General features: G+C 39.0%; 1 protein-coding gene across 4 annotated transcripts in view; it reads left to right on the top strand.

Moving 5' to 3' along the window:
* Positions 1-13,611, top strand: part of AKAP9 (A-kinase anchoring protein 9) — a 122,844-nt gene extending 109,233 nt beyond the window's left edge. For all 4 annotated transcript variants that reach the window (XM_072854291.1, XM_072854288.1, XM_072854289.1 and 1 more), the window contains 12 exons: positions 644-863; positions 1,904-2,054; positions 2,973-3,641; positions 5,343-5,548; positions 6,438-6,546; positions 7,422-7,607; positions 8,169-8,369; positions 8,762-8,994; positions 10,003-10,088; positions 10,877-10,952; positions 12,207-12,346; positions 13,036-13,611. In XM_072854291.1, the coding sequence (XP_072710392.1) occupies positions 644-863; positions 1,904-2,054; positions 2,973-3,641; positions 5,343-5,548; positions 6,438-6,546; positions 7,422-7,607; positions 8,169-8,369; positions 8,762-8,994; positions 10,003-10,088; positions 10,877-10,952; positions 12,207-12,346; positions 13,036-13,079 (2,321 nt within the window). In that variant the 3' untranslated portion in view covers positions 13,080-13,611. The remainder of the gene's footprint in view (positions 1-643; positions 864-1,903; positions 2,055-2,972; positions 3,642-5,342; positions 5,549-6,437; positions 6,547-7,421; positions 7,608-8,168; positions 8,370-8,761; positions 8,995-10,002; positions 10,089-10,876; positions 10,953-12,206; positions 12,347-13,035) is intronic.
* The last annotated feature ends 136 nt before the right edge of the window (positions 13,612-13,747 follow it).

Genomic DNA, 13,747 nt, shown 5'->3' with positions numbered 1-13,747 from the left:
TTCTGAGCATGCATACTTTTCATCTTTTTCAATCTTATTGGACTAATTTTGCAAAAATTAAGATATAGTCTGTGTTCTTATGACTTGTATCAAACTGAAAGTGATACAAAATTATTTCAATTGCTATAAGAATCGGGTTTGTATTTTAAGGTTATTTTCCATGTATGCGCTTCATGTTTAGGTTCAACAGCTTTGAAATTATCTAAGTTGGATAGTCAGTCATAATGAGTAAACTAAGAAGCAATTAGAATGAACAACAAAAAGCTCAGAGAACAGGTATACTTTAAAATTAAGTAAATGCTCACTGTCACTGTTTTGTCACAAAAATTTGGTCTCAAGTATACATACATACCTAACTTCATTTATGTTAGTCATAATCCAAATGATACATATTGATATGGTTGTGGACATAGCCTTTTCAAGAAGTTTAAGAGTTGAAGTGATTTCTTGCAAAGTATGAAAGGTATTCCAGTATCAAAGGCATGGTTTTGCTTTCACTCCACTATTGAAAGAATATATTATTTTAAAATATCACTCTTAGCGATAGCCTTGTGGCCATTCTCTGTGCTAGAGGAAACTTCACCCAAATAGACAGTGTTGTTTGTTTACTAAATAATTTCCATATTAATGGTACTCTCATTAGAAATGCTGGAGTATAATATGCAGCAGAAGCAGTCACAGATACTGGAGATGCAAGTGGAGCTCCGGAGTATGAAGGACAGAGCAGCTGAGCTTCAGGAACAGCTGAATTCAGAGAGAATGATGGGTGCTGAGCTGAAGAATGAACTTGCACAAGCCAAACTAGAGCTTGAGACAACCCTTAAAGCACAACACAAGCACTTCAAGGACCTAGAAACCATCAGGTGCGGCTTTCAGTGCCAAACTTTCTGTGTTGACAGTGAAGATGATCTTTTCTATGTTGTCTCAAATCATAATACTGATTTTATTAAGGAAGTTGCTCTCATGTCATGTAAATGCTTCTCAGTTTTTCTGTAAAACATACCTGACAAAAAATAGACTTCTGTTCCATTTGACAAAAAATGTAATTCTATAGATTAAGAAGATCTGATTCATAGTTTGATTTAATGATTTATTAATATTAGGTTTCTTTTTAAATTTTGACACATTAGACTACTGTAGACAAGCTAATAAGTATACCATATTTATTAAAGGTTTTTCTGTTTCTAAAACTGAACATGGAGAAAAAAAATTGCAGAGTTAAGATGACTTTGCAAGTACTTCCATATGAAATTCTGTGACTTCTAAGTGTTGCTTTGGCATGGTCAACAGCAGAGGTAACAGGCCAAATATTTGGCACTCAGGAAAGCCATTAGCCATTATTATTTATGCCTTTACCAGATGGATGTGCCCATGTACAGTATCTTAATGTTCAGCTCAGAGATAACAAATTAAGACAGAGTTTAAATTGATATTACTTTATAGATTACTTTACAGCCTTTACAGACCATCAGGAGCAAGATTCTTTTGCAAATTGATGCAAAATTGATTTGCAAAAAAATGAAAATTCAGGGCATAGATTCTTCTTTTCCCCCAGGATAGATTTTTTCCTTTGAGACACATGGCAGCAAGATGCATTTCCCCTGCATTCTTTCAGATTTTGGCCAGTGATTGGATTAAGGTGAACACGAGCTGCCTCTGAGCCATCAATTAATAAAAAATCGCAGCTACAAAGTTAGCAGGATGGACACACTTTGTCATTTTTGAGCTATTGCAACTCTTTTTTTTGAGTTAGACTTGTTTTTCTAAATAGGCTTTTCACTGTTATTCTACTACATGAGCAGCGTTTTCGGTGCACAAGAGGGAATAAATATCAAGTAACTGATGTTACTGTGATAGGATTAGAGGCATTGTCTAATCTAAAGGTTGCCCGTTTCCCTTTTAGGACTGAAGTTAAAGAAAAAGCAGCTGAGCTAGATATTCTCAAGGATACAATGACCAGCGAACAGAAAAAATCAAGAGAGCTACAGTGGGCTTTGGAAAAGGAAAAAGCTAAAATGGAACGCAGTGAGGAAAGAGGAAGAGAAGAGCTTGAGGTATTCCATAATCTCAAATGGCCTGGAACATCAAGGAACACACAAATATTCTTTTGGTTAACATTTCATCTCAGCTTACATTTTCGTCCAATGCGTGCTCCATGTTCTGTCTTCAACAGCAGTATTATATCATCTAGAGCTGAAGAAAGATGTAAAGAAGCTGTGTGGCAAAGAAAGAAAAAGTCCTGATGCAAATTCCATTTAAATCAATAGGAATTTTACAACTGCGCTTTTCAGGGCCAAGATTAAAAGATTCTACTTTGTATAATAGTCGTCAGATAGATAGATATTCAAGGGGACAGGACACTGCTAACATGGCTACACCTAGCCCCCACCACAACCTAACTCATAAAAGATAGTATTTAAGAATACTATTTAAGGGGATACATTGTTTGTCTCCATTTTAAAAGTCAGCAGTTTCACCTCATGAAAACCAAAACAGGTTTACTTTAGGAGAAAATGCATTACTAGCTTCCTTGGTACTTCTGCGGTATCTGATATAGTGAGGGAGAGAGCAGGTATCCTAGTACAAGTATTAAGACAAAAAAGCAATCACTTTAACAGCATAGATTTATTTACATCTTGAAATCTTAACTTGCAAAATCACTTCCACAGTTTTAGAAAGTAAAAGCAGCTGGTTATCTTCAACTTCAGAACTGCAGCTGTTTGTATCTCATTAAAAAGTATATGTTACAAATATTCTTTTATGAGATGATCTGATTTTGGAATAAAGACACCTGTAATATATTTTAATATCAGATGTAACTGCAGCATTCAGAGTATTGTCACATTAATTGTGAATAGTAAAACCCGTTAAAAGGAATGTGTAGAGGTAGCATATTTGCAATTTGCAGAAGATAATGGAAAGTGTACAGAACTGCCTTTAATCAATTCTTTTCTTCTGTTTTCTTATGGAAGGATTTAAAATTTTCACTTGAAGATCAAAAACAAAAGAACTTACAGTTAACTAAACTTTTGGAGCAAGAGAAACAGCTGTCAACTGATCTGCAACAGAAAATTGAATCCCAAGAAGCACTCAGTGCTGCCCAGCTGTCACGTGAACGAGGCCGTAATTCTGAGTTGCAGGTGCTTCTTGAATCAGAGAAGGTTCGAGCTCTTGAAATAAGCAGTGCCCTAGAAAGGGAAAAAGAGCTATGTGCTCAGCTTCAAAGTGCTGAAGATAAGGGGCAAGCGGGAACACCTAATCCATCTGAGGAATTACTTAAAGAGCTACAGAAACAAATGGATGAAAAGCATGACCGTATAGTGGAGTTAGTAAGTGAGATGGAGAAGTATAAACTGGAATCTGTGCAAGTGAGACAGCAAATGGAAAAAGAAAGGCAGATCCAGAGGAAAGCATTACAAGCAGAACAAGATGCTAACATAATAGCACAGAAGAAACTCCATGAACTGGAGTCCAAAGTAGAAGACCTTCAGTGGCAACTTGGAGAAAAGAAGCAAGAAGTTCATAAATTAGGGAATGAAACAAAGAAGTTGCAGGAAATAATCCAAGAACTGCAGAAAAAAGAGCAGGAGAATGAAGGAAGAAAGGAAGCTGAAAGGACACCAAGCCACAATCCAAATGAGGTACAGTAGGACTGAGAGCAATGTGTAATACTGAAGTGTGCAGTTTAGCTTTTAATTCTTTTGTTCAGTTAGCATTGTGTGTCACTGTGCCTTTACTCAATCTACAAAATAGCCTGCAGATTACAAAATACGGGCACCAGAGAAAGGGAAAGGGAAAGCATTCCAGTTTTGCTACCTAAAACTATTCACACACATCCTCTGAGAGTGAAGTTGTAGAGGTGTGTAAGGAGGAGCGTGAGCAGGAGAAATGCATCTGAATGTATACATACACTTTGTGTCTCAGTATAGGAGAAGAATATTGCCTGCACCCAGTCACAGGAACGAGCTATTCCTACTCAGGAATGCTCCAGGTCAGTGCTCTTAATCTTTAGTTCACAAACCACAAGTGGTCTCTGAAACACTTAAAAGTGATCTCCCAACAACTTCAATAATTAAATGAGTAAGTAATCAAACAAGCATATGCATGAATATGTATAGAGGTAAAAAATTAATTGAAGAATTTAACCTAATTTTTAGATGAATGAAAGTTGGAACCACTGTTGCCTGTAAATTTTTCTCTCTCATAAAAGGTTTGGAAAGTTTTAAAATTATTTTAAAATTACTTTGAAAACGCTTTAGAAACTTCCCTGTGAGAGATAAGTGTTGCTGGGTGAGTGATTTGTGGATAGTCCCAGAGAGGGTTGACGGGAGACTTGCCTCTCTGCTGACCATGTTTTTGCCCATCATGCCATGCTTTTTGGCAGCTGTCTGTCTGTGGAGCCATGAAGAGAATTTTTCTCTTCATCTAATTTGGCAACTGGTTTTAATCTTCTGAAGCATTGGAAACTACCCATAGCTAGAGGCAGGATGTTGAATGTATTGATAACTGTGATAGCATCAGCGTTCCTGCCACGCTCAGTTTGGGCACCTTGCTCTTCTGCTCAGAGGCAACTGCCAGCGCTGCAGTCAACGAAGAGTCTTTCCTTGGATCAGGTTGGCAGTGGCTGTTGGGGCGTTTTCCCCTCCTTGGCAGCAGACAGTACGATCTGCTTTCCAGGATCTGCCTGGAGTTTCAAATAATGAATCTCCTGCTGCTTTCTGTGACATTTGCAACACCCCGCTTTTTTTTTAATTGGTACCACACTGTGGTCAAATATCCAAAGGCACAGCCGTAGACTCAGGTTTCCTTGGGAGGGCTAGCAGTTCTTCCGTGGCCAGTGTCGGGGGGTGTCAGTGAGGGTGAGGAGCACATACTCAGTGCATTGGTTCACTTGTGGCAGCGTCAGTGGTATGGTTGCCTGTGACTGTGGACTGACCTCCATGACCATGGTGGGCTTTTCCAGTCCCATTCCTCTGACTATGAATTGGTCACCGAAACACATGGACACAGTTGCCCAAATTCCATGCACAACTGGTAAAGGAGCTGCTGGCGGAAGAAACAGAAAGGCTTGGTGGCTTCCTGCTGGCTGAGTTTGTTGAATGGATTCATACTGTAGCTGTATGATTGCTAGATCTTAGTCAAGAGAGGCATCACACTATACCATTCACAAATAATAGTTTAGTGGTACACTACAACAGTAGTGTAGTCACACTAAACTCCCTTCTGTGTCAGAACTGTTTGTTCTTCATTTTCTGGGTGTGTTTCAGAATCAAATGTTTCCATTTTTAAGCACTGGACCACATGCATTCTATATGTATATAAAAATACATATTTATGTACAGACTACCTGGGATACACCCAACGACAGAACAAGAAATTGGGTTCTCCAGCAAAAAATTGAAGGAGCCGAGACAAATGAATCAACCTACCCCACGCTGACGGGAGGAGGAGATCTCTCTGCTGCTACTGAAATTCTGGAAAATGTCAGACAAAAGCTGCAAAACGCATCTCCAAAGCTGAAGCAGTTGGCTCGGAAAGCTGCTAGCAGGTTAGACCAGTCTTCAGCTACTTGGTTTTGTTAATAGCAACTAGCAAGCTAAATATTGGGTTTTAATCATAATTCACAGGCTGCAGGCCTAACTGATTTTGGGGTTGTTCTGGTTTTATAGTATATGCCATTACTTGAGATATACTGATGTAAGACAGGATCACAGAGTATCCAAGTGCTGCTCTAAATCTTACGTGTTTAATATGGTCCTTTATAAGTTACAGCAAAATTATCTTTTTATTCTCTGAAAAGTGATAAGGTTTATTTGGGTATGGTCCAGGTAGATAATTTTAAAACAATTTAGTAATGAAATAATGCACTGTGTAAGGGGATGAATATAGGGATTATTGCTATGGCTCATCTCCCTTGCTTCCCCCAGAAAAAAACCAATATTTTATGGTCAAGTGAAACTGATCTTGATTCTTACTTTCTCAGGTTACTATCTCCTTAAGAAAAAAAAAATGACATGGTACCAGGTCTATGGGAGGTTTGAATCTGTTTTTATTTTGCTGTGATGGTGATTTAATATTAAACATTCATTCTGAAACATTTGGGCAAAGCAGAATGTATTATATCTTGAAAATACCCTAAGATTTTGCTCACACAGATTCAACAGATTTGTGGGAAGCAGAACCACGTTTTTAAATGTGCTTCATGTAGAACATCCTTTTCTCAAAACTACTGGAAACCATTCTATACAAATTCTTTATAAAATTGAGCCAATTTCATTTAGAGTCACTGAGCAGTCTTGAAAATGTTGCCATGTCTCCAGTAACTATGCTGAAGTGACTTGCTAAAGTCCCAGTGCGTATGGATTGATGGAAAGTCCTGTCAGGCTGGCTCGTGGGGTCAGACTATATCTGCTGTTGAACTGTCACTTTTGTTTCAGATTGCAGTTTGAAACAGCAGATGATCAAGACTTCATTGCAATACAAAATGCTATTGAAGAGGTTATTTCAGAGCTGCAAAAACTGCCTGGATTGTCCTATCTGGAAGAGGTGAGAGCGCAATGTTGTAACTTTGGTGGGAGAGTTTGGATGATTAGCTGTGAGCGGAAACCAGCAAGGAGTTGTTAAGTCTGTACTTATCCAGGTCTGTACTTTGTAGAGGGTTAGTGAGTGTGCCGATTTGGAGTTGGTGAAGTGTAAAAACCCCTTTCCTTTTATTTTTTCAATTTTAATTACCTGAAAAGTGAATTTTCAACTTTCAAATTAAAACTTTTGCAGTTTAATTATCAATTTTTTAATCTCATGGCTTTTTCTTTAAGAAAAGATGTTTTCCTTTAGCACTATTTCTGTAACTGAGGAAACTTTGCTCAGTACTTCCTGGTATTAAAATCCACGTTTAATATTTACTCTATTGTGTTGATACAACACATTTTCTTAAACTGCCCTGTATTTACCAAAGGAAAGGCAGTTGAAGATTGAGTAGTGTGCACCTGTGTAAAAAACGAAATTAGGTAGTCTGTTGCAAAGACTTCAGCAATATTTGATTTTAACTGAGCTCGGTTAGGTCCTTAGCTGCATTTTAAGCAAGTGTTTTCAACATGACTTGAGAAAAGCTTTGGGGCTTTTCTTTTCCTCTAAGTTAGATAAATCTAAACATAGTAGAAAAGCTTTGCAAATTGTTTAGCTAGTATAATTGAGCTTGCGTGAAAATATTCTGCTGTGATATACATAAGGATACATAAGGATAAGCGTAGAAGAGAAAGTCACATTAATCTATAGTTTACATGTACACTTATGTTTTATTTATATGTTATTATGAAGTTATTGTCATTATCTAGATAAGTTTTTCACTGTAAGCCAGTTATTTTCAAGTTGGCAACTTGGATCTAATACAAGTTGTGTTTGGTTTTCTTTCTTCCTTCTAGCTGAAGCTGGTGCTACCACCAGGGACTCCCTCTAGCTCATTGACTGAGAGGCTGCTGAGACAAAATGCTGAGCTGACAGGCTTTGTCAGCAGACTGAGTGAAGAAAAGAATAATTTGAGGAATGCTGTTATGAAACTGGAGGAAGAACTGAGAAGATACCAGCACAGACAACCTTCTGGAGACTACGTATGTCTTTAGTGGTGCTGATATAATGATGTGTATATATAGACGTAAAAGCATCATTCTTTGTCCTAGTCACCGAAGTGGGAGTGATCAAGCTGTCTGTCTTTCTTGGCTTCCCTCTGCAGAGTAAATGGGTGTGAGTTATTCATGTCCTGTGGTCAATATATCTCAACTCACTCTGTTTACTGTAAACTTTGTGATTTTACCCAGCTTCTTTTTGTTAACTGCTCTTTTCTTCTAAATTCCATGTGCTTCTCTTTTTGATCTGTATCTCATCACCATGATGAGTAGCAAATAGGTCCAGATAGCTTCAAGATCATGAAGCTAGTATGATCCAATGAGGGGGATTTTTTCTGGAGAAGCTATATATTTCTAGGACATTGATCCAGCTCCTAAACTCACTGCTTTCTGAGGTGTTAGGATGCAAGGGTGACCTCAAAGCCAGTCACTGGGTAGTTTTTCTCTCATTAATTTTATGAGCCCTCTGCCAAACCAATGACTAGAATGACACAGCTCAAGCTTTTCCAAACTGTGTAGTTCAAATTCAGTTTCTTTCGTCTTCAGTCTTCTAGACACTCGTCAGATGTCGGAGTTAATATCGATACTCTTGTTGCCTCTGAGAAGGAAATTTGGAACAGAGAAAAGCTGTCACTGCAGAAATCTTTGAAGCAAGCCGATGCAGAGCTCTCCAAGCTGAAAGCAGAGCTCAGGAGCGAAGCTTTCCTCAGAGAACTGGGATCAGATTCTGAAAACGCTGTTTTAAGGGTAGGAAGACTTTTTTGCCCGCATACTAACCACAGGTGCTTTTTTCATTTTGATTTGGGCCTATTTTTCATTGTGTTCAGTCTGATTATTCTAAGTAAACAGATACTAATTCAGTTTTAAAATGTTCATCCTCAGATACCTGACTCAGTTTTTCTCCCCAAGAATGATACATAAGCACCTATGTTGTCCTGTTGTGTGTGCTCTATTCCTTGCTGCTCAGGTGATAGCCAAATTATGAAGCTACATTCAACAAGTGTGAGCAGTAGTGCAGTCTTCTCCACGATAGCAAGGAATGAATAATCACAGACATGCTGTAGGATTAATGATGTCAGAAGTCTTAGAACTGTAACGATTCTTGGAGCTTATGGGGCCTTTTTTTTTTCTTGTTGTAGAGAATTTATGGCAAATACCTACGAGCAGAGAGCTTTCGGAAAGCTCTCATATATCAGAAAAAATATTTGCTGCTGTTACTAGGCGGATTCCAGGAGTGTGAAGAAGCCACGCTGGCCCTCATTGCACGAATGGGTGGACAGCCTTCCTACACAGACCTCGAAATCATCACACATCATTCAAAGGGTTTTACAAGATTTCGCTCTGCAGTCAGAGTGTCCATCGCAATCTCAAGGTAAACTGGAGGAAGTTAGATTTCGAACAGATATGACTGTGCAGTTTAATGTGTACTTTTCTAGCTCTCTAAGTGGAATCTAGAACTTCCTCACGTCCCATCCTGTTTAAATTGTACATTTTTGGTAGTTATGAATGTAGTAGATACGGTGTAGGGTGACAAGTTGAGCAGAGTGTAGGTAAAATCTGTAATAGGAATAAGCAGTCTGATTGTAGTTGAAAATGGCTCTGTATTTGGTAATCAATCAAAGATGGGGTATATTGGATAAAGTTATAATATTAGAAAAAAAATTACTAGCAATTCTAGGTTATGCACTTAGTTACAAAGGTATTTTCTGCAACTGAATTTCCTTTAAAGGTTAAATTCTTACATGTAAGTATAATACAGATTTATGAACTAATTTTATCCATCTGGGTAGTCCTTTGAATTCACAAGACTTTAGGTCTCAGACTGAGGATGAATAGGAATAGGTGAGGAAGAAAAGTGAAGGTTATTACTGCATAGTACTGCCATGTGACTAGCAAGCCTTCTTCACAAAGGTTTGAACCCCCAAGCACTTCTGCTTGCGATTGATCTGAGCCTTGCTTGTAGTATAAATTCAAGGAACTATTCATATACCTGTTGTAAGTGAGGCTTTTACTCATAGTGCTCTGCGGTTACAATTTCGGGCATGCGACAGGGCAAAAAGTCTATTTAGTATGATTTTAAAATGCCCATGCCCTGTGACTTAGGTGCTTGAGCCATTTGCTGTCCACTTGGACTTATGCAGCACCTCTGGAATCACTGGAACTGCAGAGGGGAAGCTGAAAGCAGATTTGGACAAGAGATGTTTTTCTTAGGGATGCGTATAAGGATGTTTTCTACTTGATGTTCAGGTTTTAGGTGCCCATCCATTAATTTTGCTCGGTATTCAAGAAATTCTTATGCCCTCTAGAATACAGCAGATTATTTTTAGCAGACTATTTCATTTATGCTGAAGTATTTTTTTTTTTTTTATTTGAAATGCAGAATGAAGTTCCTGGTTCGTCGATGGCACAGAGTTACGGGTTCTGGTATACTAAGTATCAATAGGGATGTCTTTAGCCAGAACACAGGTAAATCATAGTCCAGTAATGACTGAAAAAATGGTATTCACAAGTCACATCAAGGCTTAATGGAGATGGTTTTTAATTTGTATTTTCCTCATGTGGAATGAACGGGGTGCTGTTCCCCCTTCCTTTTGCTATAATTGCTTGGATTAACCTATTTCTCAGGTTTCTGAGAGTTTCCATGCTCAGCACAGACACTAATCTACTTGCTTTCTCTTCAATCTTGTTTTGCTCCATTGTGGGTGGGATTTAAAAAAATACGGCAACTTTCCCTATGGAGTGTGCTTGTAAAAACAATTTTAGCGTCATTGGGTTTCTCTTAAGAGATCTGCACCCCCAGCTCTGAGAGGGGATGCTGGGGACAGGGACGGACAGAGGAATCGTAGCAACTACAGGTCCCCGACAGTGGCGACGGAGCCTATTGACCAGCCCTCCCTGGTTGGTCTTTTCCTCAGAACAAAAGCCTGTCATTCTTTTGTTATAGCTTAAAGTTTGGGAGATCTGGTTTTCTGTTTGCTTTTTGGTAGAAGCCTAAGGAGAATCAGAAGCTTTTTTATTAATTCCTGGCTATCTAAGTCTGCACTAAAACCCTGTCCCACTCAGTCTGTGAGAGTTTTCTCATTGACATCAGTGAGGCCAGGATTTCACCTCTGGTTTTCTCTGAAGCGGTCTGAAAGCGGTCTACATTTGTTAAACACCATTTTCGTGATGTGCAAACAGAAAACTCGCATTTGAGATTCCCAGTAAAGTGCAAAAGTTTTTTGTTTCCAAGACATTGCTTTTCATATTTCTAGGTAATGAATTACGGCCTGATTCATTCTCTGGTGGCATGGATCTTTATGGAGAACAAAGGCATTCCTACAGATCCAGGTCAGACATGGAGTCTCCTAGATGTCCTATAAACTTTTAACATAAGTACATTTTATTTTAGATTATTATTCCCTGTCAGAACACTGTTTAACTGAATGAATGCATCAGTGCTTACTTCTATGGTTTGCAATCTTCAGTGCCGTAAGATTTTTTACTTTTTTTGCAAGGATACATAACAAATTACATCTCAGGCCTTCAGCGTGCGTTTACTCATCAAGGCCAAAGCTTGCAGACTTCTGCTGTCTGATTTATGTCGTGTGCTTGGAACTGGTGGTAGATGACCGGATGGAGCTACGGTTACCTACCTCTGTAGAGTCTAGGCTTTGTGGCTGAGCAAACCTCTGCTGCCTGTCCACCTCTCTGGTTGGCAGCAGGGTGTGGTGTGGGGAGGAGCTGCCTCAGGTGCCCTCAGCCAAAGGGAGGGAAGAGCAAAGCAGGGCCGCTCGCTGTGGCTGGGGAGGGTCATCTGGTTACTGTGGCTGGGAGGAATTACCGTGGCCGCGTGGCCAGAGCGTGGGTGGAAGCTGCTTGGTAGCTCTGCTGCTTGTTCTTGATTAAACCCTTTTGGGTGGCTGTACTAAGCTGTGATACCAGAGGTATCAGTGAATCAGATGCCAGGGAAACCAGGTATTTTTCACCAAAGGCAAGGTTTTTAGGAGTGCCATCGGCCTTTGATAGCTTCATACAGAGTTGTGGGCTCTGAGCTTTACTGAATATCAGATTCTTGCCAGTTTGGATCTTTATTTTTATATAAACCACCTCAACATTTGTAATCTTAGTTTGTGGCAACCATAACAGTTTACATGGAAAAAATGTTTAATCTATTTTAGCCACTTTTGACTTACTTATAGAGAGTAATGAAGAGAGACAGAATCCTGCAGAGATGGCTGTGTCCTTGTTCACACAAGCTTCTTAATAGAAAAGCAAACTTGAATCTACCACAGCTTCTGCTGCAGTCTCAGTAGGAATTTGCTGGTCAGTCTTTGTCCCAAAGAAATGCAGCAACAAATCAGGTGCAGTAGAAAGAAAAGGCAACTGGGAAAAGCGGTTTCTCTGGGGGAGGGAGTATGATGGCTTGGGCAATAAATGGCAGGGAGGTTAAATGGGTATGATGTGCTGGCTACCACAAGGGTAAGTTAAGGGACATGCAGTCAGTAAGGTATCCCTGCTTACAGTATTTTGCTGTGTCTGCTGATACTTTTGTTTTATTTGAAATTTTGCTTTTTAAAAATGTCTGTGTTGTTCTGCCCCTAGGTTCCACGGTATGCATGCTGATTTAAACCCAGTCTCTTTCGCCTGTTCTCAACTACAGAACTATGATCCTGAAAGAGCTTTAACAGATTACATCAATCGGCTGGAGGCACTACAAAGGCGACTCGGCAGTGTGCAGTCAGGTGAGGGCTCAGGCAGTCTTCCCCGTGACTCCTGGGTAGCACAAGGCATGGTTCCAAGTTAGAAAGCGTGTGCTGGTTCTCTGAGATACGTAACAAACATCTTTGATTTTAGGCATTTCCAGCCTTAAGCAAGAGGCTATTCTGAGCTGTAGCAAAAAGCTCATTAAAAAGAAAATTGTAAAATTCTTTTCAGGGAGACATACAAGTGTGCTTTAATTACAGATTTTGAGTTTATTGGTAACACTTCAGCTTTCCTTGATGGCTAATAAATGTGCAGCAAGGATTCAGTTGGCATCTTATTAAGATTTTAAGCTAGATGGAGAAAAACGTACCCAAAAGACTGGGGTGTGGGAGTACAAGGGGAATTTCTTCTCCTACCACTTTGCTTACAGAAGTTACAGCCTTTTTGTCCCATAGATGATGGTAGTTTTTGTGCTGTAAAACAAACGCATCAAGAAAATTGTCAGACCAACGGAACTTAATTTATCAAACTTGATGTAGGGATCATTTTTGCAGTTACTGTATTAAAGTCTTACTTCAGCATAAAATCCATCATTTGAGGAAGTTTTGTCCTTAAAGATTTCCCATGTAAAATCTTTCATGCTTATTCAGCTGGGTAACACGTCATTGATGAATTCTCATCTACTTATTCCAAGTAATCTTGATGAAAATCTTTCTCCATCTTACAGGTTCGACTTCATACACTCAGTTGCATGCAGGTATGAGAAGATAATAACACCCTTTCAACATCTCCATCACTGGCAGTGATGTTAATGGATTGCCTTCTGTAAATCTGTGCTCTTTCTGTGCTTTTGTATAATGTGTATATTGTGGGACCAATATGAACACAGCTATACAACTGTATATGGTTCCATCCTGGCACACCCACGCAAACTGGGATTTATGTATATAGGCACTTTGTGTTCATGAACAAAAAACAAAAACAAAACAAAACAAAACAAAACAAAAAAAAAAAAAAAAAAAAAAACCACCATTAAATTACATGTATATTTGTGGAATGCTAATTTAAATGATTAACTTATGAAGTGTGTATTTATCAAAAGGGTACAAAGATGAAACTTGTGTATTAATGAAATTGAGCTACATTCAGCGAAGTTTACTTGCACTTTTTCTGGCAAGGCTACTGAAGTTACATGACTCGTAATATTTGCTACTGGCAGTGCAGACAGAGTATCACTTGTAGAGACCTATTTTTGTAACGGTAGAAGTTTTGAATTTTATGGGTATTTTGTCAAAGTACTGAAATAAAGACTTCATGCTTTTACCTGTGTTCAAGAACCACTCCCTTATTCACAATGAAAAGGTTGCTCCTACCTGTGCTCCTCCTACTCGTGGTGGCTGCAGCTTTACTTTTTAGATCCCAAAATGCTGCTACTAATG

The sequence above is a fragment of the Ciconia boyciana genome, chromosome 2 (genome assembly GCF_034638445.1).
Source record: "Ciconia boyciana chromosome 2, ASM3463844v1, whole genome shotgun sequence".
NCBI classification, from domain to species: Eukaryota; Metazoa; Chordata; class Aves; order Ciconiiformes; family Ciconiidae; genus Ciconia; species Ciconia boyciana.
This window is presented reverse-complemented; position numbering and strand designations above follow the sequence as displayed.